Source organism: Molothrus aeneus, unplaced genomic scaffold (genome assembly GCF_037042795.1).
Source record: "Molothrus aeneus isolate 106 unplaced genomic scaffold, BPBGC_Maene_1.0 scaffold_35, whole genome shotgun sequence".
Classification (NCBI taxonomy): domain Eukaryota; kingdom Metazoa; phylum Chordata; class Aves; order Passeriformes; family Icteridae; genus Molothrus; species Molothrus aeneus.
This window is the reverse complement of record NW_027099016.1, coordinates 182,765-207,657: the sequence shown is the minus strand read 5'-3', so window position 1 is coordinate 207,657 and position 24,893 is coordinate 182,765. Positions and strand designations below refer to the sequence as shown.

The 24,893-nt window shown below is 53.5% G+C and overlaps 1 protein-coding gene, 1 long non-coding RNA gene and 1 pseudogene across 3 annotated transcripts; 2 read left to right on the top strand and 1 right to left on the bottom strand.

Moving 5' to 3' along the window:
- Positions 1-2,624: 2,624 nt before the first annotated feature.
- Positions 2,625-22,698, bottom strand: LOC136570687 (zinc finger protein 420-like). The gene is made up of 5 exons (XM_066571153.1): positions 22,577-22,698; positions 21,502-21,580; positions 20,025-20,943; positions 10,559-10,643; positions 2,625-5,979 (listed from the first exon to the last, which is right to left on the bottom strand). Exons 1-5 carry the CDS (start codon positions 22,610-22,612, stop codon positions 5,380-5,382), a joined length of 1,719 nt encoding a protein of 572 aa, XP_066427250.1. The 5' UTR covers positions 22,613-22,698; the 3' UTR covers positions 2,625-5,379.
- LOC136570690 (uncharacterized) lies at positions 7,371-8,909 on the top strand. 2 transcript variants are annotated; one of them, XR_010785544.1, is made up of 2 exons: positions 7,371-7,449; positions 7,825-8,909. It is a non-coding gene; the product is annotated as an uncharacterized lncRNA (long non-coding RNA). The 2 variants fall into 2 exon arrangements; XR_010785545.1 differs by having other exon boundaries at positions 7,381-7,476.
- LOC136570704 (zinc finger protein 70-like) lies at positions 14,081-20,012 on the top strand (annotated as a pseudogene).
- Positions 22,699-24,893: the final 2,195 nt, after the last annotated feature.

Here is a 24,893-nt window from a genome sequence, read left to right as displayed (position 1 = left end):
CTAATACACGTGGGACCTTCAGCAGCTCAGGCAGGGTGAGCCCCAAGAACCTCAAAGTGGAGAGATCAGAGATGGGTTTTGGGCTGAATCTTGGTGTTTTGAAAATCTCTATGGGCACAAGATGCCCAGTGACTTCTAGAGATAGACTTGGGCAGGAGGAACCTCCACCCCAACATGCTCACACCTTGTTTATCCTCCCAAGAAAGGATTTCTTATTCCAAAACTTGGCCAGATGGAGGAGGAGGCTGCAAGGAAGAGGAATGTAGGAACGCAACCAGCTAGGATGAATAGTGGTCTAGCCTCAGTGGCACATACAGGAGGCATCAACCCTAGACCATGGGAAACAGGATAGTGAAAGAGAGATATCTGGTCAGGTCATGGTGAGAAGAGTGTGGTCACGGGACTTAGTATGTTGATGGTATGTTAATAGAACTATTCTATATTAAGTCATGTTCTTGTTCTTGTTCTTGTTCTTGTTCTCAGTTTGTTCAGGACCTGCCACATATAAGGTCATTTTCCGAGTTTGTGCTGCTGATTGGACCCCTGCCCTCAGAATATCCCTATATATTGTTATGTTCACCACACTCCCCCGTCACTGGATCTTACTCCTCAGATTCTGTGGTTTCTGTGTTTGTTATTTTGTTGTTAAAGTTCTCTATTTTTAAGGCAAATCCATCGTTCCGTCCCTCAATTTTGCCACATTGCCCCCAGCTGGACTGGACTCCGGGTTGCAGTGAGCCTGACTGTGATTAAGGAAGATGCCCCAGGACACCCAGGCAGGTCAGGAGGAAGTCACTGCCCCTTTCCCCTGCTCTGTCTTTTAGCTGAAAATTGCCCTGGGCTGCAGGACAACCCTGCTGCCGATGCTGTCCTGTTGGGGACGGATTGAGGGATCTCCTTCCCCTTCCCTCTGCCACAGAGGAAAACACCATCCTCTCCTTGTCCTTCCTCCCCAGGCACTGAGCTGTGGACAGAGACCAGGGAGAACAAAGCCCTGCCACAAAACCTCGTGGAAGAGGCTGTTTTGAGCAGCTCCACAGTGCAAGAATCCAACAGAGAGGAAAAGCCCCAGAGATCCCACACGAGGAGGGGGCTGCAAACCCAGCCCAGGGTGCTCTGTGGAGGAGAGACCCACCCTGTGCTTGGAAGGCAGCCAGAACTTCAGCCAGAGCTCTGACCTGGGGGTCCAGCAGCATATTCACACCAAAGAGAAACCTTCCTCCTCATCCACCAGTGGGTGCACACGGGGAAATGGCCCTATGAGTGTGAGGAATGTGGGAAGAGCTTCACTCAGAGCTCCACGCTGATCTGCCACCAGAAGATCCACATAGGGAAATGGCTTTATAGGTGTTTGGAATGTGGGAAGAGCTTCAGTGACCGCTCTCACCTCCTCTGCCACCAGAAGGTCCATACTGGGGAATGGCCCTGTGAGTGTCCCAAGTGGGAAAAGCTTCAACTAGAGCTCCCATCTCATCACCCAGAGTGATGCCTTGACCTCACACCAGTGGTCCCATGTGTAAGGGAAGCTCTGCAAATGCCCTGACTGCGGGAAGATCTTTGTCCAACTTTATGACCCATCAGAGGACAAATATTGGATGATCCACAGTGACCCCCATTGGGCAGAGACCCAGTGGTCTAGACTGGATAAAGATACATTGACCAATTTTCCTGCTGAGTCACATTGGGCAGAGTCCTGTTTACCCACGTTCCAAGTGATCCACATTGGGAAGCCATCTGGCTAGTGGTGTCCACATCCTCCTTGTTCCCCATAGGCACCCTGATGAATGCAGGGGAAGGAACATCCACTAGAATGCAGACCAATGCTGGAAATTCATTGGGCAGAGCAGTCTTGTTGACTTTAGACCCCAAAAAATCTGACCAGCAGCCACCACTCATTTCTTCAGGAGGCATCAAACAAAACTGGATGATGTTTGAGGTCTTTTGCAACCAAGAGGTCTTTTAAATTCAATTGTCCTAATTCTCTATGGCCCACAGACATCTTCCACAGACAAGTGGTGATGGATTGGTGCAAAGACCAAATTATTCAAATCAAAGGCTCCAAAAAGGGCTCTTCCCACCCAAACAGCCCAGCTGCAGAGATACTCACATGACATCAACATGTAAATCCTTCTATTTGGGCCTTCGTTTTCTTTTGAGCCATTTTAATCTCTTAGAAACAGATGAAATTGGGGCTAAAATAAAGTAATTAAACAAAGATCTTCAAACCCCAACTATTTCAGTTTGATTTCAAGGAGAATTTCAGATTTAGGGGGATAATCAGGAGGATTTGGGGATTTTTATGGAGATTTGGGGCTGTTTTCCTCAAAAATACGGCTGCTCATGCCAGGTGATTGGGGTGTGCCAACAGTATGTGTCCCTGTACTGCAGTACCTGAGCCCATCTCTTCTCCAGTAATTCCAGTTGGGTGTTCCAGTACTGGGCCTGGGTGTTCCCATATGGGGTATCCCCTCAAAGTGCCCAAATCACTGTTGAAGTGCTGGAGCTGCTTTAGGTTATAGATGTTCTTGTCCATGAACCTCACCCACTCAAGGCCGTTCAGGAAGTGACTCTGGGCTGACGCCGGCAGTTTATATTCAGACACAAACGGGACGGGGCCACTGGGATCAGCGTCGTGAGCTATTTATTTTCATCATCAGTCTCATTACATGGTTATGACAATGGAGAGGAGAGATGCTAACAGCTTGCTGGTCCGGCAGGAAAACCAAAGAAACTTAATGTTACAACATACCATAAAGCCGTGTTAGCCAATTACATAGAGCAAAAGCATACTGACAGTAGTTCTATCCAATCACCTTAAGCACACGTAGCTTTGGTTAAAACAATAGTGGCCTATTCTCAAACACAATGGCTCGTTTATAAGAGACAACGAATAAAGCTCTATTCATAAGCATAACCTTCTAGATATATACTAAATAAACTTGTTGCAACTTAGAAAGCCAAACTACACAGCTCTATTTTTCTATTTCTCACGTCTTCTCTACCGCTTAGTTATCTTTTTCTGCTGTGTTAGCACTTCACAATTCCTGCTGCATCTGAGGCCTGTCTTTTTTACCACCTTCCCAAAACCCTCTGGTTTTTATGGATTCCCACATGGGCTTTTCCCAGGAACACCACTGTGTGGGCAAGGGGATGCACCCCCCTACCCCCACCACCCTACATCAGGTCGGAAGCTCAGGGGGCCACTCTGGACCCCCCTTTCCAGCCCCCAGTCTGCCACATGGCCACTGCAGCACCAGCTGCTGTGTGAGGGAAGTCCCCCATTTGCTCCTGAGGGATGGACAAGGGGATTGGGGCCCCTCCCCTTGTGGATCTCATCCCCCCCTCAGAGCCTCAGGGAATCGCTCCAGAGATCAAGTGACAGGGGACGCGAAGGGTCCCCCACTGGGAACCCTTTTCCCACTGTCCCACTTTCCCTTAGGTGTCCTCTCAAACATCTTTCAGTTCCCTCCCCTGCCTCCTTGCTCAACCCAGAGCTGGGGGGACTCCCAGCACCACCAGTAGGGCCCCAGCTGCCGCCCCTCGCCCCATGGCCGGGGCCGGGCAGGGAGCAGCAGCCCCAAAGCAGCCGCGCTGCGCTGGGAGCACCAGTCCGGAGCAGTCCGGAGCAGTTCAGAGTGTGGGGGGGCAACAGCCGTGCCCAGGCAGGGCCGGGCCCCCGCCTCAGCTGCCCCCTCCGGGACAGCTCGGGGGCCCCCCCTGGCGCCCTCCACATGTGCCCTTCCCAAATTCCCCTGGCAGGGAGCGCTGAGGGTGGAGGTCACAGCTGGAGTCCAGGCTGAGCACTGCGGGTCTGCCTGGACACTGCCGAGTCACCAGCACCAAGTGCTCTGCTCAGCTGAGCGCTGCCTGAGGGACTGGGCTGCAGCAAGGGGGGACACCCTGCTCGAGGGGGGATGTCTGGGGACCCTCACAGGCCACTACCAACCCCCTCCAGCGGGCTGACCCTGACTGGATGCAATGTGCCACCAAAACTGCTTTGTCCCTGCCCTCTGCACCTGGACGGGAGAGAATATAAAAGGAAAGGCCCAGGAATTGAGATAAGGACCAGGAGGGATTGCTCCCCAAACACTGTCACAGGCAAAACAGACTCATCCTGAGGAAAGGACCTCAATTTATTACCAACCAAATCAGAGCAGGATAATGCACCTTGTTCCTCCTCCTGGGAGGTGCTGCTCTGGGACAGAAGTTGGGAGTCCTTCCCCAGCCCCAGTGTGTGTCCCCACAGGTCCTTCCAGCAAAGCTGTTCCAGCGTGGGCTCCTCTGCCCAGGGATCCATGGGGCCCTGCATGGAGGCTGCTCCAGCACGGGCTTCCCACGGGCTCACATCCTTCTTTTCGGGCATCCCCCTGTTCCAGCATAGGCTCCTCCAGGGGCTGCAGGCAGCTCCGGCACCTGGAGCAGCTCCCACCCCACCTTCTGCACTGCCCTGGGTGTCTGCAGAGCTGTTCCTTTCACATGTTCCCACTCCTCTCTGCACCCGATTCCATCTGCACAAGAACTTTTTCCTTCTTGAATCCATTATCCCTGGGGTGTCACTGCGATCTCCTATGGGCTTGGTGTTGGTGAGTTGTGGGTCTGTCCAGAAGCTGGTGCTGGCTTTGCTGGCCATGGGGAAATTCCTGGCAGCTTCTCATAAAAGCTACCTTAGTAGCCCCCTAGTTCCAAAACCTGGCCACACAAACCAGTACACGGGCCACCTGGAATATGGATCAGCAGGTCTCAGCCCAGTGACGGTCACTGTGAATCATGCAATGTGGGTCCTCTGATGGGTGATGAAGCTGGAGCAGCAGATGAAGATCTTCTCACAGTCAGGGCATTCTCAGGGTGTTGTGGGGCGTCCACAATGAGCCTCTGTGAACGACCTGCACTCCCAGAGCCCAGAGCAGGCTTGCTTAAACTGCTAATGAACAGTCTTTGTGTGGAGCTCCAAACCTAGTTTATTGCTATGAAGAGGGTCCAAGGACAGATGGCTGAGGACAGGGTTTCATATGGGGGGGAAAAAGAGGCAGATCCAAGGCTCAAGGGCCAATGCGAACTGAGTACAAGTGGCGCAGAGGAGCGGCAGCAAACTGGGAACCAATGAGGTAACCAGGAGCAGATCACCACAGTAAACCGGGACCAACAGGGGACAAGAGAGGGGAGAACATTCTAGGGGCAGTACCTAAAAAGAAAAAAGGGCAGTTGAACTGGCTGATACCAATAAAGCCTGTTGCATTAACATGAGACTGGAAATGCCTATAGGTGAGACCATTGTATTCAGAGGGAGTCTCTCTTTGACCCTCGTCACCTTTGCCCTTCCAGGGCTGAGGTATTACAGCTCCAATGGTGGGCCCCTGGGCCTCCAAAGCAGGGCTTCCCTTATAAGTGGGACTGCTGGTGTTGGGTCAAGCCAGAGCTGCTGGAGAAGCTCTTCCCACACTCAGGACACTCGTAGGGCCTCTCCCTGGTGTGGATGCGCCGGTGCAGGGTGAGGTGGGAGTTACGTTTGAAACCCTTCCCACAGTCGGGGCAGCGGAAGGGCCTCTCATCCGTGTGAATGCGCTGATGCAGAAGGAGATGGGAGCTGGTCCGAAATCTCTTTGCACACTCAGGACACTCATAGGGCCGTTCTCCACTGTGGATCTTCTGATGCTGAATCAGGTCAGACCTGGTGCTGAAGCTCTTCCCACACTCCCAACATTCAAAGGGCCGTTCCCTGGAGTGCAGGCGCTGGTGGGTGAGGAGGTTGGAGCGGTCATTGAAGCTTTTCCCACATTCCTTGCAGTTGTAGGGCCGTTCCCCTGTGTGAATTACCTGATGGCGGATCAGACAGGAGCTCCGGCCGAAGCTCTTCCCACATTCCAAGCATTCAAAGGGGCGTTCCCCCGTGTGGATCATCTGGTGGCGGAGGAGGTGGGAGCTCCGGCTGAAGCTCTTCCCACATTCCAAGCATATGTGGGACTTCTCCCCCATGTGAGGCTTCTTCACCAGCTCTGAGCTCCAGGTGAAGCTCTGGCCGCCTTCCTGGCACAGGGGGTCTCTTTCCTCCTTGGAGCACCCTGGGCTGGGTTTGCAGCCCCTCCTTGTGCGGGATCTCTGGGGCTTCTCTTCCTCATTGGCTTCCTGTGCTGTGGAGGGACTCAAAACAGCCTCGTCTGCAATGTTCTGCCAGGGGGATTTCTCCTCCTTGATCTCTGCCTTCAGCTCAGTGCCTGGGGGAGGAAGGACAAAGAGAGGATGGGATTTGCCTCCGTGCCAGGGAAGGGGAAGGAGATCCCCCCATCCATCCCTGGCAGGATGGTGTTAGCAGCAGGGGTTGTCCTGCAGCTGGGGGCCATGCTCGGCTGGAAGATGGAGCAGAAATGAGGGCGAAAGGGGAAGTTACTTCCTCCCTACCTGCCTGGGTGTCCTGGAGCATCTTCCTCTTCCTTGCAGCCTCCTCCTCCATTCAGCCAATCCTTAGGAATGACAAATCCTGGTTTTAGGGGAAAACAATGTGTGAGTGTGCTGAGCTGGAGGTTCCTCCTGCCCAAGTCCATTGCTAGAAGTCACCAGGTATCTTGTGTCCATGAAAACCTCTGAAACACCATTATGCAGGAAAAAAAACCCCTCCAAAATATTAAGATTCAGCACAGGAGTCCTCCAAGATACCCCCGTCTCTGGTCTCTCCATTTTGGGGTCCTGGAGGTCTTCCCTCTCCTGGGTCCTGCTTAGGGTTGCTGGAAGTTTTAGCGGTCCTAGGGGTCCCTTCTCCTCTGAGTCTCTGTTTCGGCTGCTGGGGGGTCCTAGGGTTCCCACTCTTCAGGCTTGCCCCACTCCACGATGCCGGGGACGTCCCCCCTCCCAGTCCCCCGTTTCAGGGTCGACGGAATCCTGCCCTCCCCGTTAACTCTGTGCTTCCTCCTTTCTAGTCTTCCGGGGCTATTCCAAACACCTATCGCCCCTCTCCGGTGTCCCACTCCAGGGACAGCCAGAACCGGTATCCCCTGCCCCCGCCAGGCGATCTCCAGCTGGCGTGCGAGACCCCGCATCCTCCCCTGGGCACGGCCGGGATCCCCCGTGGAACAAAACACCTCCCGGGGACGCCCCAGATATCCGAGGTAGGTTCCCCCTCCCTCCCCGGTCACCTGCGGGATGCGGCGGGGGAGATGCTCCACGGGCCGGGAGGGCTGCGGACACAGGGCGCGGTGGACACGCGAATTTCCTCTTCTTCTTCCTCTCCGACTTTCTGCTGCTTTTTCTTTTTCTCCTTTGCAGAAGATCAGACAGCTACAGAAGCTGACCTCCTGTCCCTGCTACAACTCGAGGCAGGAATAAAAATGAAGACCCCTCCTCCTCGTCGTGTCTCAGTTTCTCCTCCTTTTCCGGCTCCTGCTCTTCCTCTTCCTCTTCCCTTGCGCCGCCATCAGCTGCGGGCAGGGGTCTCTGGGAGGAACAGGACGGGACACGGTAAGAAGGGAGAAGATGGTAGAGGAGGTGGGTCAGCCCCGAACCGAGATGGGGAGAGCTGGGATTCGGGGGGACGATGGGAACGGAGTGGGAGAGGGAAGATGAAGGGAGGTGGCACAGCGGGAAAGTGGTTCCCAAAGGGTCTCCCTTTATAGCTCCCTTCCGTAATCCCTGGAGGAGTTCCCTGCGGCTCTGGGGGGAAGCAGATCCTCACTGGGTGGCTCTTGGAGGGTTTCCCTCACCCAGAAGCCGGTGGGGCAGAGGGGAATGGGAAAGGGGGGTCCGGCATGGCCTCCTGAGCTCCCAGCCGGCTGTGGGGTGCTGGGAGTCGCTGTGGCGGGGGGCACATCATGACCTGTGTCCCTGCCCACACAGGGGTGTTCCAGCGGACGGGAAAGGCCAAGTGCCACTTCCAGAACGGCATTCCAGAGTGGAGCTGGACAGGAACAGCTTGGGCACTCCGTTAGAAAGCCACTCTGCATCATCCCATGCTGATTCTTGTCTACGTTTCACCCAGCTCCAGGCTCTGGAAATTCTCTTCTTCCATCTCCATTCATCACTCACCAGCACGGGCACGTGGAGAATAGCCTTACAAGTGTGAGGAATGTCGGAAGAGGGTTCAGAGCATCTCAGATCTCATGAAACATCAGTGGACACACCTGGGAAAATCTCTACCCAGCCCCCCCTCCTATCAGGCAACACTATGATCTGAGAAATACTTGTTTAGGCCTTGGCCTTGACAAGCAGCCCCTGGGCTTAACTCCTCTTAAGTTTATCACCAGCATTGTCTGTTCCAGGGACTGGTGCTGTCCAACAAGCTCCAACAGCCTTGGAAACTTTTTTTTTTTGCCTGAATAACATCCCAAAAGGGATAATATTTTAGTTCTCAACCTTTCCCAGAAAGTCACCAGCCTGATCTTGGGCCAGGATGGACAATGTCTGTGAATAAAGCCCATCCCTTGGGCCCTATAAACAGCAGCCCAGAGTGAGTGAGACCTTTGAGTTACAGTACAAGCTGGCTTGTACTGGGCAATTTCACCCAATCACACCTGCACCCTAAGCTGCAGACATCTCACTGCTCAGAGAACTGAGAGGTGGTAAGATCAGACCAATGAGCGGTTTAGACTGGGGCATTTTCAAACCCCCTGTATAAAGCTGGGTTCAGACAATAAAGCTCTCTCTATTATTGCCACTTGTAACTCTGAAGTGTGTCTCTGACCACCGACTCCACGTTACACCCTTGGAACTCTCCTGGGCTGCAGCAGCTGCGACAGCGACCTCCCTGTGCTGGGGCCTCTGTGAGCTGGGAACTCTCCTGTTTGCTGCACTTGGGGCACCCCCAAATGGTCCTGGGCTGAGCCCCCCATTCCTCCTCAAGGCTCTGCCCTGCACCTGGTGGGAAGATTTGGGCCTGTGGGTATGTTCCTGTTGTGGTGTAATAAATTCTATGTGAAGTTAGAGTTTCAGTTAAGTGTTGTTAAGTTTAAGTTAAGTGCTATTGGGCCTTTAAGCCTGAACTGTTGAAATCCAAGCTCAGTTCTGCACAGGTGTCAACTCTGACCCTTGTGACTCAACAGTGGGGTCTTCCATATTCCTTTTCATCCTTACCCTCTTCTGGTTTTTTTCCCTCACCTCTTCCTCCCCCAGAACCTCCTGAGCTACATAAATTGTTTTGGGTTTATTTCACTTTGGATTGATTGATTTTGGATTTTTGTTTCCTTTTTCTTGGTGTGCTTTAGCCAGGTAATCTTCTCCTCCTCTATCCTTAGAAGTAATCTTCTCCTCCTCTATCCCTCCTTCTCCTCCTCCTCTATCCCTTCTCCTCTTCTCCCCAGGCCCAGCACCCACTCTTGGTCTCCTGTGCCTCCCAAACCCACAGCATCCCGGAGGAGGGGCAGGGATGGAGCTGGGGCAGGTCGGGCTGGGGCAGCGCTGGGCTCTTGGCTTCTCCTGTCCACACTCAGCCCCACTGCAGCCGCTCCCGCCAGGACAGCGCGGGGGGGCCCAGCTGGATGCCCTCCATCTTCCCCCTCCTCAAATTCCCCTCCTGGGGGGCACTGAAGGTGAGGGGGGGATTCAGGTGGGGTCCACGTGGGGAATGTTGGGCACTGTGGGTCTGCCTGACAACTGGTGAGGCATTAGCCAAACCCCTGCAGAACTGGGGGATACCCTGCAACCCCTTCAGGAACGGGGTCCCCCTGGGCCTCATCATTGCCAACCTTCAGCTGTCTCATTTCAGACCCCATCCAACCCCTCCCAATTCACATGCCACTTCTCCCAAATCCCTTCTCACCCCTCCCAATCCCTATTCCATCTGCCCCAGTCCATATCCCACCCCTTTCGATTCACATCCCACCCCTCCCCATCCCCTTCCTTCCCTTCCAGGGTTTGGAATGCTGTGGAATTGAATACTTTTGGGGTGGTATTGAGTCATTTTGGGGTGGGATCAAGCCATTTTGGGCTGGGATGGAGACACTTTCAGTGGCATTGAGTGGTTTTGAGGTGATGGATAGAACCCCTCACCTTTTGGGGTGCAAAGTAATGGAGGAAACTCCTCCAAATTCCCTCAAAAACCCCAAATCCTCCTGAATATCCCCCAGACTACAAATTCCCCCCCAAGTCCCTGTGAAATGGTGGGGTTTTACACATCTCTGACAAGGTTCTTTATTTTTACCCATTTTTGGGTGTTTTTAAAGGATAGATCACAAGAAATTCAAGGCCAAAATTAAAGAATTTACATGTCAGCACTGTTTGAGTATCTGTGGGTTTGGGTTGGGTCGGATAGGGTTGGGTGGGTGAAAGAGCCTTTTTTGGAGGGGTTCCCACAAAATTGTCTCCAAAATCTTTGTCTCTGCCAGTGCTGGATTACCATGTCTGTGACCAACTTGAATCACCAGGTTGATTCAAGTCCCAACATGGTCACCATAGATAACACAATGTGGGTCCTCTAATGGGTGAACTTGGAGCAGTGAACAAAGCTCTTCCTGCAGGCAGGGCACTCACAGGACTTCCCTTACCTGTGGGACTGTTGATGTTGGGTCAAGGCAGAGCTGCAGGAGAAGCTCCTCCCACACTTGGGACACTCACAGACCCTCCTCCTGGTGTGGACGTTCTGGTGGCAGATCAGGTTGGAACAGTCACTAAACCTCTTTCCACATTCCCTGCACATGTAGGGCTGTTCCCCAGTGTGGATGCTCTGGTGGCAGACCAGGCAGGTGCCTCACCTGAAGCTCTCCCTGCATTCCAAGCATATGTAGGATCATTCCCTAGCGTGGACACTGGTGGTAGATCAGATGGAAGAGGAGGCTGAATCTCTCTGCATTCCAAGCACGGGGGGTAGGGCCATTCCTCAGTGTGGATCTTCTGGTGGGCCGCACATCAGGCTGAAGCTCTGGATAAAACTCTTCCCACATTCCAAACACTTCTAGGGCTGTTCCCTGTGTGGATCTTCTGGTGGCAGCTCATGCTGGAGCTCTGAATGAAGCTCTTCCCACATTCCTCACACTCACAGGGCCGTGTGCACCCAGTGGTGGATGAGGAGGTTGGAGCTGTTGCTGAAGCTCTTCCCACATTCCAAGAAGCCCTTGTAGGATTTCTCCCCATCATGAAGCTGCTGGTCAACCACCAGGTCAGCTGCCTTCCCAACACAGGGTGGGTCTTTCCTCCTCAGAGCACCATAGGCTGGGTTTGCAGGCCCTCCTTGTGGGGGATCTCCATGGCTTTTCCTCCCTGTTGACTTCATGTGCTGTGGAGCCACTAAAAATGGCCTTTTTCTAAAGGTACTGCCACAGGGATCTGTTCTCTCTGGTCTCCATTCACAGCTCAGTGCCTGGGGGAGGAAGGAACAAGCAGAAGGAAGAAAAAGGACAAGGAGAGAGAAGAAGGAAGAAGGTGAGAAAGGAGATTTTCTTCCATGCCAGAGGGAAGGGAAAGGAGATCCCCCCAGTCTGTGCCCAGCAGGACAGTGTTGGCAGTGGGGTTGTCCTGCAGCTGGGGGCCATGCTAGGCTGGGAGATGGAGCAGGAGAGAGGGGAAAGGGGCACTGACTTCCTCCTCACCTGCCTGAGTATCCTGGAGTATCTTCCCCACAGTCTTCCCCATCCAGCCAAGGCTTGGGAAAGACAAATTCTGTTTTGGCTGAAAAAAATCAAGGTATGAGCTCATTGGATTGGGGTTCCTCCTACCCCAGTATATCTCATGTATATCTATATGGTCATCTTGTATATCTAAATGCCTCAGAAACATGAAGACTCAGTGTCAAAAACCCTCACAGCAGTTCTCCCTTTCTAGTTGTCTCTTTCTGGGGCTCTGGAGGTGCCCCTTCACTGGGCTGCTAGGGCTCCCATGGGTTCTGGGCTTCCCCTCTTCTTGGGTGCTGTTTAGAGATGTTTGAGGTGTCCCAGGGGTCCTTTCTCCCCTCTCTACTTAGGCATGTCTGGAGTCCCAGGGACCCCCTGATAAGAGAAATGGGTCTTAATGTCTTCACAAAAGACTAGGTCTGAAATAACCAATCAGGTTCTGAAAGAATGTGTGCAGAGGCCCTCATGAACGTCCAGCTGTATGACTTTGTTGCAGAACCCAGACAGTTTGAACTTCTGAGCTTTAGGGGAATATGCAGTAGGTGGTTCGGGAAGGCTGTACCTCAGGCGATGGGGAAACAAAGATGGCAGTACGCGGCCAAAAGTTTAGGATAGAAGGAGGTTGCATCCTCCTTTTATGAGGAGAGTCCCCACAGGTGTATGCCCTAGTGGACTCTCTCCCTTTGTTCGAATAAGGTTGCAGGGCTCCTCTGTCTCCTTTGTGAGCACTGGCTCTTCACAGCCAGTGATTGATTTTACCACACATCCGTCTCCAGACTCCCCCCTCCAGGCTGCCCGCTCTGTTCTCCCCTCTCCGCTCCAGACTGCCGGGGGTTCTGCCTCCTCCGTGCCCCCATTTCAGGGTGCCGGGGTTCTCCTCCTCGGCTCTCCCAAACCGCGGCGTCGCCCCCACTGCCGGCACTGTGCGACCGCCGTACGGCTGCGGGACCCCGCATTCCCCCGCCCACCGCCACCGCCACCGCTGCTCTGCCGGCAGCCGCATCAGGACACCCCCAAAAAAACCCACCTGCAGGGGATGCCCCGAGATATTTAGGGCGAGCTCACCTGCAGAACACTGGGGGGAAGGAGACGATGCTCCCGGGGGCGGTACAGTAAGCAGTGGACCACGAGCTTCCTCCTTCTCCTCCGTTTTCATCCCTCCTCTTACTGCTTGCTCCTCCTGGTTTTGCTCCTGCTCCTCCTCTTCCTCCTCCGTGGCCGCCCTTTCTCCTCCTCTGCACCACGGCCGCCCTAAGCTTACCCTAACCCCACGACAGCACTGGCTACGGAATGGGGTAACCCCCCCAAGCCCCCCAGTCACCTCCACAGGGATTGACCGGGAGTTTGGGGACTCCCCTCCCCAGTGTGGGTCCTCCTCCCTCCTGCCAAGCCCGAAGGAGCAGCTCCGAGGCTCAAGTGATGGAGGACAGCCGGGGATCCCCATAGGAACCTCTCTCTCGCTGTCCCACCTCCCCCTATCCCCCCTCTCCCACCCTTTCCTGACGTCCCTCCAAACTCCAGCTACCTCTCACCACGGTTTAGGGGTGACAGACCCCACATCTACCTCAGAATGGAGTTCCACGCCCCGTTATTCCAACGTTTCTCCCGCTTTTCCATCGTTACTCCTTCCCGCCCGCAGTCACGGAGGCTCCCCGTGCCACCAGCACTCCCAGTACGGCCCCAGCACTTCCAGTACGGCCCCAGCTCCCCCGCACGCCCCATCCCCAGCGCCGGGCGGTGCCGCAGCCCCAAACCCGGTCCGGACCGGTCTGGCCCAGTGCGGAGCAGCCCCACAGGGCAGGGCAGGGCCGGGCCCCGCGGGGCCCGGCCTGGGCACCCTCCACTGCCCCCTCCGCAAACGCCCCTCCTAGGGGAAGCCCCCAAAACCTGTTCATTATCTCCAAAATTCATGGAAAGCAGCACAGTCCTCCCCAAAATGGGCTCTCCAAAGGGACCCACTCCAAGTGTCAGAACCATGTGTTTACTTCTGGAACCGGGTATACCTAAGAATCCACTCAAGACTAGGGGATACCACAAAACAACCTACTACTTGGGGGCTTATTCTGAAAGCTCTCAGGAACAAGATCCTTCTGCTCTTCCTTCCTTCCTTCCTTCCTTCCTTCCTTCCTTCCTTCCTTCCTTCCTTCCTTCCTTCCTTCCTTCCTTCCTTCCTTCCTTCCTTCCTTCCTTCCTTCCTTCCTTCCTTCCTTCCTTCCTTCCTTCCTTCCTTCCTTCCTTCCTTCCTTCCTTCCTTCCTTCCTTCCTTCCTTCCTTCCTTCCTTCCTTCCTTCCTTCCTTCCTTCCTTCCTTCCTTCCTTCCTTCCTTCCTTCCTTCCTTCCTTCCTTCCTTCCTTCCTTCCTTCCTTCCCTCCTTCCCTCCTTCCCTCCTTCCCTCTTTCCCTCCTTCCCTCCTTCCCTCCCTCCCCAGACAATTAGCTGTGGATGGTGACCAAAGGGGACAAATTCCCACAGCAGAACCTTGTGGAAGAGGCTGTTTTGAGCAGCTTCATGGCTCAGGAATCCAACGGGGAGGAAAACCCTGGAGATCCCACATGAGGAGGGGCTGCATGCAAACCCAGCCCAGGAGCTCTGAGTAGGAAAGACCCTTCCTGTGCCAGGAAAGTGGCCAGAGCTTCAGCCAGAGCTCTGACCTGGGGGTCCAGCAGCAGCTTCATGATAGAGAGAAGCCCTACAAGTGCTTGGACTGTGGGAAGAGCTTCAGCTGGAGCTCCCACCTCATCCACCCATCCATGCTGTGAACGGCCCTACACGTGTGGGGAATGTGGGAAGACCTTCAATGATGTCTCCACCTTGGCCTCCCACCAGCAGCTGCACATTGGGGAACGTCCCTACAATAATGGATAATGTGGGAAGACTTTCAGCCAGAGCTTCAAGCTCCTCACCCACCAGAGCCTGCATACAGTGGAATGGCCCTTCAAGTGCCCTGACTGTGGAAAGAGCTTTGTCCATCGTCCCACCTGGTCATCCACCGGCACTTCCACAGCAGGGAGAAGCCTTATGAGTGTACTGAGTGTGGGAAGAGGTTTTGAGCAGCTCAGTTCTCATCAGACATCAACAGACACACATGGAGGAGAGTACCTTATGAGTATCCTGACTATGGCAAGAGGTTTTGGAATAGCTCACATCTCATCAGGCATCAGGAGGCACACACCAGGGAGAGGCCCTACAAGTGTCCCAAACGTAGGAAAAGATTCAGCCAGAGCTTTGCCTTGATGAGACACCAACAGACCCACCAGTAAGGGAAGCCCTACAAATCAAATGCCATGACAACAGGAAGAGCTTGAGTTGAAACTCTGAGCTCATCACCCACCAGCACCTGCACACTGGGGAGAAACCGTACAAGTGCTTGGAATGTGGGAAGAGCTTCAGCTGGAGTTCCAGCCTTATCACCCACCAACATCTGGGCACTTGGGAGCAGCCCTACAGCTGTGGGGAATGCAGGAAGAGCTTTAACTGGAGCTCTTGCCTGATTTGCTACCAGAGGATCCACAGAGGAGAACCACCCAGTGTGAGGAATGTGGGAAGTTTCACTGATGTCTCCAGCCTTATCACCCACCAGTGCCTGCACACTGGGGAATGGCCTTACAAATGTCAGGAATGTGGGAAGATGTTGGGAAGGATGAAAGTTTGACAAGTCTCACAGATATGTATGCTTGGCAGAAAGATTTTTAAATATAGAGTCAGATGAAGGAATAGAGATGGAAGCAAGTTTTGATATAAAAGAAAATTGCTGAGTCAGTCTTACTGGATAAGCAAGAAGGCAAAGGGTGTGTTAGTTAGAAGGGGTTTTTATGACTTAGAGCAAAAGATAAACCCACCCCAAACAAGAAGATGTTTTTACCAAGCAGAAAGATAGCACAGGCAAACAAAACAGCAAATGTTGCAAGTAGAAAAACAGGTCTCAGAATTTTCCACTGCAAGAAAACTGAAAACAACTTCTAGCTTAAACTGTAGTGTACTATCTTTTAGCGATTGGAGAATAGTAACATGAATATGGTAATTATAGTAGTTATGATAGGCTGTGGATAATAGTTAAGGTATAGATTGGTTCTACTGTATTAAGATGCTCAGCAAAGAAAAATATAGAATGCAATGGAAAAATATAGAATGCAATGTAACCAAAAGCAAAGGGTCTCCAGGCCTGCCTGGAGCTGACAGCTGTAGGCACAGCTCTGTCACCCACGATCCTGGACTGCTGTAACACCTTGGATGGAATAAACTGCATTTTGAAGAGCTGCCTGGAGTCCCACATCTCTCATTTAGGCTCTTACAGAAAGAGACTTAACATCACCTACTACCTGATCTGCCACTAGAAGATCCATACTGGGGAACAGCCTTACAAGTGTCCCTAGTGTGGGAAGAGGTTTCAGAATGGCTCAAATCTCATCAGGCATGATGCACAGGGGATGCACACAGAGTAGAGGCCCTTCTGCTGTACCAGCTGTAGGAAGAGCTTCAACTATAGCTCCAATCTCATCACCCACCAAGACAGTCACGGCTGGGTGAAACCCTATGAGTGTTGGGAGTATGGGAGGAGCTTCTGCAGCTCTGCCTTGGCCTCACACTGCACCCATCAATAAAGGAAGCCCTTGTGAGTGCCCCAGCGGGGAGGAGGGGGGAAGAGCAGGGAAGAGCTTTGGTTATTGGTCCAACTTCTTCACCCGCTGGAGGACACACACTGGATGATCCACAGTGACCCACACTGTGCAGAGACCTGATGATCCATCCATATGCAGAGCTGGGATGCATTCAAGAAGCAGCTGTTTTTTGAGGCCTGTGATGAACAGGGATAATTTGAGGAATGGGATGTTCCCCAAGTGACCACCAGAGACCCCCAACTCTAATGTAAATGAGTTCCAAGTGATTTAAATATGTAAATGAATTTGAGGGAAATGTTTAGCATATATGTATGAGTTTGGGAAATGTATTAATATATATTAGCTATATCAATACAAACAAATGTTAGAGGTAGCTGAGTGTGTGTGATAGGGGAGTCATACCTGCACACACCTAGCACCGAAATAAATCTGCTTTCTAATAGTGAAATTACAGAGTTAAAGACTTTAGTTCCTGTTTCCATGACATTTTCTTGTTATCCAGCCCCACGCCCGCACACAATTTCCAGCTCCAAACAGGTGCTGGCACTCCCTGCCTCACACAGCACTGGGAGCTCCAGTCCTTGAGGGGGTATCCTTATTCCACGGAAGAATCTCAACATCCCTCTCCCCCTGTGAACTGGATACGTCAGGAGACTCTGCAGTTAAAATGTGGGATGGGGCTGTTACAGTCTGAAGGCCTGCACTGTCACTCTGTGCCAGCTCAGCAGCTTTGGATAAGTTATCACTTGGTTGTTCCTTTATCCCGGTATTTTAACAGATCTCCTGTATCTTATCTCACTGTCATTTAATGCCAAAAACAGTGGAAACCTACTTCTTCATTTACTGCTGGCATGTTTGCAAACAGGGCATTGTTCGAGTTGTTTGACCCCATTCAGGCAGAGCATTCGGGTACAGGACTCCCATGGGATGTCCCTGCCCACTGTCCCACCCCCAATTTTCCTCATTCTCCCATTCATTTCCCATCTTCAATCCCCATCTCCCCCTACAGCTTAGGTTCAGGGTGGTCCCAACCCCACCCCGCCCCCCCCCCCCCCCACCCCCGCTTGGTTTGGGGCTGCCACCTACCTCCACTAAATTTGGGGGTTTGATGTGGCCCTTTCACTGACTTCTGTGGATTCCATATCCCTCCCACTCTGTTTATGGGTCCCAGACCAAACTTTCCACCTCTTTCCCATTGCCCTCAGATCCCCAGCCCACCATCCCCTGCTCTGGGTGTGGGGAGGTCCTACCCACCCTTTTCCCGTCCTGTCCTCATTGCTTCCCATCGTCACCCTCCCTGCTTCCCCCCCTTCTGTCACAGACATCTTTTATGAAAAATCCTTTCCTTAGGATTTTTCCTCCTGAGAAGCTGAGAGGCCTCAAGAACAAAATGTAACCAATGGTTATCTGCTGCTGTGGAATGCAACAGGTGGATCTTTGATTGGCCTATGTTAGTTGTTTCTAATTAATGGCCAATCACAGTGAGCTGGCTCGGACAGAGAGTCCGAGCCACAAGCCTTTGTCATCATTCTTTCTTTTTCTATTCTTAGCTAGCCTTCTGATGAAATCTTTTCTTCTATTCTTTTAATATAGTTTTAATGTAATATATATCATAAAATAATAAATCAAGCCTTCTGAAACACGGAGTCAGATCTTCATCTCTTCCCTCATCCTAAGATCCCTGTGAACACCGTCACACCCTTCCACCCCCATCCCCTTTCCCTGAGCGCTCCACGCCTGCAGCCGGGGGTTCTCCCAGCGCCACCAGTGTCCCCAGCAGGGCCCCAGCTGTCCCCAGTAGGGCCCCAGCTGTCCCCAGCTGTCCAATCCCCAGTGCTGGGCGGTGCCGCCAGCCTCAAGCACAGCCGCCTGTGCAGCGGGGGAGGTCCCAAAGCAGCCCCGGGAGCACCAGACCGGACCCGCGCGGAGCATTGGCCATGCCCGGGCCTGCAGGGACAGCGCGGATGGGCCCGGCCTGGGTGCCCTCACCTCCCCCCTCCCCAAATTCCCCTGGCAGGGGGCGCTGGGGCCGAGGGGGGCTGCAGGTGGGCAGCACTGGGCGCTGCGGGTCTGCCCGACACGGGGCAGTTATCGTGGGCTGAGCGCTGCCGCAGGGCCGGGGCTGCAGCAAGGGGACACACTCTGCTCCAGGGGCGTGCCCTGCAATCGGGGGACCCCCACAAGCCGGTTATAACCCCTCGGCCACCGGAGGAATCATGGGGTCACACCAACCTCCCAAAATGAAGGCAAGGGGCCTCCACAAGCCATTTATAACCCTGAAAATTGGCAGAAAACAGCAAGATCCTCTCCGAAATGGCATCACCTCATCCTCCCATAATGAGGGCATCATTGCAGCCTCCAAGAATAGCGGGGAGTCACCTCAACCCCTGAAAATAAGCAGTATATTCCCAAAAGCCGTCCATAATACTTCAAAACTAGCAGAAAGCAACATAGTCCTCCCCAAAATGGACTCCCTTTTCCAAGTGGAGGAGCTGTGGACCCCCTTTTCCAAGTGCCAGAGCCACATCTCCCCCCCCCCCCCCCCGCCTCCCACCACCCCCCAGGATTCTGGGTACCCCAAAAACTTGCTCAGGAAGGGGGGTGCCCAAAAAATCCTCTCAGGAATGGGGAATATCTCAAAATCTCTTCACGAATGGCAGATACTCCAAAACCTCCACAGATTTGGGGGATACCCTGAAACACCCTTGGCGACATGGTCCCCCCATCCTTAACATCCCCTATCTTTTGCTATCTTATTCCAGATCCCTTCTCACCCCTCCCCAAATTCATTCCAGCCCCTAACCTGCATCCCACCACTCCCAATCCCAATCCCAATCCCACTCCTCCTGGACATGAAGATCCCCTTTCCAAACCCTATTTCCTCTATCCCATCCCACCCCTCCCAAACCCCATTCCTCTCTTCCAAACTCCATCCCACTTCTCCCAGTCTACATCCCACTCCACCCCAAACCTCATCCCAACCCTCCCAATTCACATCCCACCTCTCCCAATCCCCATCACACCCCTCCTGGGGGTACTGGGGGTGCTGTGGGATCACATGATTTTTGGGGTGGAATTGAGCCATTTTGAGGTGGAATCATGCCCTTAGGGGGTGAGACTGAGCTATTTAAGGTTGGGATTTAGCCATTATCAGCAGGATTGAGTAATTTTTATGTAACAGATTGATCCCTCTTGGATTTGGACGGCAAAACAATGGAGAAAACTCTCCCACATTTCTCCAAATATCCCCTAGAACCCCAAAATTTCAGTAAAATGTTGGCAGTTCAGAGGTTTTATTCAATTTTTTTACCCCAGCCTTGGGTGTTTTTAAGGGATAAACATGAATCAAAAGAAAATCAAGGCCAAAATAAAAAGATTTACATGTCAGCATCGTGTGAGTGTCCATGGAGTTGGCTTGGGTGGGTGGAAGAGCCTTTTTAAAAGGGGTCTCTACCCCATTGTGTTCAAAATTTTGGTCTTTGCCCCAGTCCACCACCATTTGACTGTGCAAGACACCCATGGGCCAGAGAGAATTAGAATCATGGAATTATTTAGGTTGGAAATGGCCCTAAAGATCATCCAGTGTTGCTTGATAACAGAGGAAGAAATTATCGGATGGAGCAGATGAGATTTTTGGGGTCTAAAGTCAACAAATCCACTCTTCCCAATGAATTTCCAACATCAGTCTGTGTCCCAATGGATGTTCTTGCCCCTCTGTTCATCCAGGTGCCTATGGGGAACCAGAAGGATGTGGAGACCACAAGCCAGATGTCTTCCAATGTGGATCACCAGGAACATGGGTCACTCCCATGCTCTGCCCAGCATGGATCCTCCAATGCTCTTCCCGCAGTTGGAGCGCTTGTAGAGCTTCTCTTACCAGTGGGTCCGTTGGTGTGAGGTCAAAGCAGAACTCTGGGTGAAGCTCTTCCCACACTTCAAGCACCTGTAGGGCCTCTCCCCAGTGTGGATGCGCCAGTGCTTGACCAGGTCAGAGCTACGGATGAAACCCTTCCTACAATCAGAGCAGCGGAAGGGCCTCTTCCCTGCGTGCATCCGCTGATGCATGAGGAGATCGGAGCTGGTCTGAAACCTCTTCCCACACTCATGGCACTCGTAGGGCCGTTCCCCAGTGTGGACACGCTGGTGGATGACAAGGCTGAAGCTGCGGTTGAAGCTCTTCCCACACTCCAAGCAGTTATATGGCCGTTCCCCAGTGTGCAGCCGGCGGTGGCTGATGAGGTGGGAGCTCTGGATAAAGCCCTTCCCACATTCCAAGCAAATGTGTGGCCGTTCCCCAGTGTGGAAGCGCTGGTGGTATGTGAGGCTGGACCTCTTGCTGAAGTTCTTTCCACATTCCAAGCACTTGTAGGGGCGTTCCCCTGTGTGAAGGCGCTGGTGGACCACCAGGTCAGAGCTCTGGCTGAAGTTCTTCCCACATTCCCCACATGTGTAGGGACGTTCCCCAGTGTGGACCTTCTGGTGGCGGATCAGGTGGGAGCTCCAGCTGAAGCTCTTCCCACAGTCCAAGCACTTGTAGGGCTTCTCCCTGTCAGGAAGCTGCTCATGGATCACCAGCTCTGAGCTCTGGCTGAAGCTCTGGCTGCCTTCCCGGCACAGGATGGGTCTTTCCTCCTCAGAGCTCCCTGGGCTGGGTTTGAAGCTGCGCCTCATGGAGGATCTCGGGGGCTTTTCCTCCTTGGTGACTTCCTGTGCTGTGGAGCTGCTTAAAACAGCCTCTTCCCCAAGGTTCTGACATGGGGATTTGTCTTCCCTGGTCTCTGTGTGCAGGTCATTCCCTGGGGGAGGAGGGAAGAAGGAGAGGAAGGGAAAGGAGAGGAAGGAAGAAGGAATGAGCAAGCCAAAGGAACAAGGAGAGGAGGGATCGGGGAGAGATAGGAAGGAAGAAAGAGCAGGAACAGGGAGAGGAAGGAAGTTGGGAAGGAAGAAGAAGGAAGAAGGGGAGGAATGAAAAAGAAGGAGGAAGGAGAAGAAGGAACAAAGAAGGGGAAGAAGGAGAAAGGAGAGGAAGAAATGAGGAAAAGGAAGTAAGAGGAAGGAGCATGAAGAAAAAGGAGGAAGAAGAGACAGGAAAGAGAAGGAACAAGGAAAAGAAGGAAGAAGAAGGAACAAGAAGAGGAAAGAAAAACCAGAAGAAAAGGGAGGGAGAAACAAAGAGAAGGGAGAAGGAAGACGGAGAGGAAGGAGATCTGCCTCTGTGCTAGAAGGAAGGGGAAAGACATCCCCCCAAATTCCTACCCAGCAGGACAGCTGGGGTTGTCCTGCAGCCAGGGGCAATGCTGGGCTGGGAGATGAGGCAAAAGAGAGAGGGAAAGGGGCAATGATTTCCTCCTCACCTGCCTGGGTGTCCCAGAGCATCTTCCTCTTCCTCGCAGTCTCCTCCTCCATCTGGCCAAAGTTAGGGAATGATAAATCCTGGTTTTGGCAGAAAAAACAAGATGTGAGTGTGCTGGATTGGAGATTCCTCCTGCCCAAGTCCATCTCTAGAAGTCACTGGGCATCTTGTCTCTATAAAAGTCCCAAAATACTAAGACACAGCCCCCCAAACCCCAAGATTCAGCCAAAACCCACTCCGGAATAGAAAATTCAGCCCGAAAAACTACAAATGGCCAAGATTTAGCCCAAAAAACAATAAAACCACCAAGATCCACTCCCAAAAACTTCAAAATATCAAGATTCTGCCAGAGAAAAATCTCCCAGGAGGTCCCCCTCTCTGGTCTCTCCACTTTGGTGTTTCAATGGTCCCCCTTCTCCAGGCTGCTGGGGTTCCTCCGTGTATTGGGGTCCTTATTCTAGGATGCCAAGGGTCCCGAGAATCCCAGAGGTCTCCCCACTTTGAGGCTCTGGTGCTCGCTCTTCTCTGGGCTGCTGGGGGTCCAGTGGGTCGTGTCCCCGTTCCCCCTCCCCCTCCGCCGTGGTCCCCCTGCTTAGGGATACCAAGGATTTTGGAAGTCCTGTGCGTGTTTTCTCCTCTCGCTATCTGCTTCAAAATGCTGGGCGTTCCAGAATTCCCTCCCACCCTGGGTTTCCCACTTTGGCGTTCCTTGGGGGAGCCCTCTCCAACCTATCCCCCTCCCCTGGCTGCCGGCAGTCCCCCGCTCCGAGTCCTCCGTTTCCGGCTCCCGAGGGTATTCCCTCTCCAGGCTTCTCCCTCTCCGTGCTCGACCCCTCTTCAGGCGGCTGAGGATCCCCCAGCTCCAGTACGGCCTCTCTCCGGGGCTCACCCCCACCCCTCGGCTCTTTCGAAGGGTCCCCAAAACCGGAGTCCCATCCCCCAGCCAGCACCGGGCGATGGCCACGAGGGCGGGCTGACAATGGAGGCGGCGGGCCCCGAGCAGAAACCCGCCCCGCGGCTCTGGGAACCCGGCATCCCCCGGCCCCGCCACCGGGACCGCTCCAAAAAAACCCCACCTTCCGGACACCCTCCACGATCCTCTCCGGGAGCATTTCCGGCTCAGCTTTGGATTCCCGGAAGATCCCAAGATCACCCTCCCAGAAAAACTCTACCAGGAACCCCGCGAGCTCCCCTTCCCCGTCACCTGTGGGATGCGGAGGGGAGAACAGAGGCTGGATGCTCCCCGGGCGGGGGTGCTGCAGTTACAACGGGCTGCGAGCTTGTGGCTCCTCCTTTTCCTGCCCCTCTTCCCTTCCTCTTTCCCGCCTCCTCCTCCTCCTCCGTCTCCTTCTCCGGCTACTTCTTTTTCTGCTGAATCCTTGCTGTTCCTCGTCGTCCTTTACGCGTCCTCCCCCTGCTTCTCCTTGTTCATCCCTTCTTCTCCTCTTCTTCCTCCTCTTCCAGGCACCCTACCTGTGTGTATAGACTGGGAAAACAGAGTCTGGAGAGCAGCTGCGGCAAGGGGCCTGGCGATCCTGGTCGATGCCCATGCAGATCCGAGTCAGCAGTGGCCTGGAATCCAGGAGGGGCAATCCGTGTGCTGGGTGCATCAGGCCCAGCATCGCCGGCCGGACCAGGGACTGCACTCACAGACAAAACATACTGGTGGGGATAGGAATTGAATTAATTACCTGTCAAAATAACAGCAGGATAATGAAAAGTAAAATGGATTATATAAACACCTTCCCTGACCCCCTCCTCCCTCCTTCCCGGGCTCTCCTCCCTCCACCAGCACAGGGAGATGGGAATGGGTGTCACAGTCAGTTCATCGTATCTTGTTCCTCCTCCTGCTGCTCTGGGACAGAAGTTGGGAGTCCTTCCCCAACCCCAGTGTGTGTCCCCATAGGTCCTTCCAGCAAAGCTGTTCCAGCGTGGGCTCCTCTGCCCAGGGATCCATGGGGCCCTGCATGGAGGCTGCTCCAGCACGGGCTTCCCACGGGCTCACATCCTTCTTTTCGGGCATCCCCCTGTTCCAGCATAGGCTCCTCCAGGGGCTGCAGGCAGCTCCGGCACCTGGAGCAGCTCCCGCCCCACCTTCTGCACTGCCCTGGGTGTCTGCAGAGCTGTTCCTTTCACATGTTCCCACTCTGCTCTTCTCTGCACCTGAGGGAGTGCGCAAGAACTTTTTCCTTCTTGAATCCATTATCCCTGGGGTGTCACTGCCATCTCTGTTTGACCCAATCTTGGCAGTGGTGTGTCTGTCCTGGAACCAGCTGGTGTTGGTTCTCTTGGACACAGGGAAGCTTCTGGCAGCTTCTCACAAAAGCCACCCCTGTAGCCCCCCTGCCACCAAAACTTGGCCGCACAAGCCCAATACAGGCACTAATGAAAGAACCCTGGAAGGCCCTTGCTATCTCTTTGGGAACTATTGGTCAGGTCACCCCTCAAGTCATAGGTCCCACCTGGCCTGCCCCATTTGTCCTGCAGGACAGAAAGAAAAGAGAGAAGAGAAAAGCAGGAGGTAGGCAAGAAGGAGGTAGAGAAAAAAACAGAAAATGGGATCCTGGGAACAAAAGAGGGATGGGGAGATGCACCAGCATGGCAAGAGAGAAAGAGACATGGAGAGGGGTATCTGTGGTTACTGCAGGCTCTGCTTTTTGCACTGATGGGTGGCACCAAGTTCTGCTGGTGGGCTCCTGAAGTGAATGTCAGTGCCTTTCCTTGGGAAGTACAACACTGGGCCCATTGTTGCTGTGCAGATGACAGCTGCCCAGGGGAGGGAAAGACCAGCAACAGCTTTCTGTCCCATCTTTTGTGTGAGAGCAATTCCCAGGCTTACTCAATTGTGGGAGGTGGGCTCAGGAGGAGATAAGAGCAATCTCAATAACCCACCATCAAAATTAGGAGCCCAGCTCCGTTGTCACCTCAGAGCTGGGGCAGTTCTCGTGCACAGGAGACACTCCAGGAATGCCCCTCATTCCCCCCGCTGCCTCCTGCTCACCTTGTGCAGGTAGAGGAGGGATGATGAACCCAAGCATTAATCCCCCCACCTCTGTTGCCATCTGACTGCAGCTGCACCCTGAGCACCCCAGGGAACTGTTGGTAGAGGTAAGAGAGGATGTCATGAGACCCCCCTTCACATCATCTCATTTCCTCTTTTCCACCCTTCTCCTATGCCTTTTCCATAGTACCTCCAAGCCCCCTGAACTCCATTTGAGGTCTCAGCCCCCTCCCATTCCCCACACCATGGATCTGAGCTCCCGTAAGAGCTCCTTACCCACACCTGGACGTGCTCCCAGTACCACCAGTACCATGTACAGCCCCAGCTCCCAGGAAATGGAAAGCAAAGAGGTGATTGGTGACAGTCAACATAGTTTGCAAAGGGGAAATCAT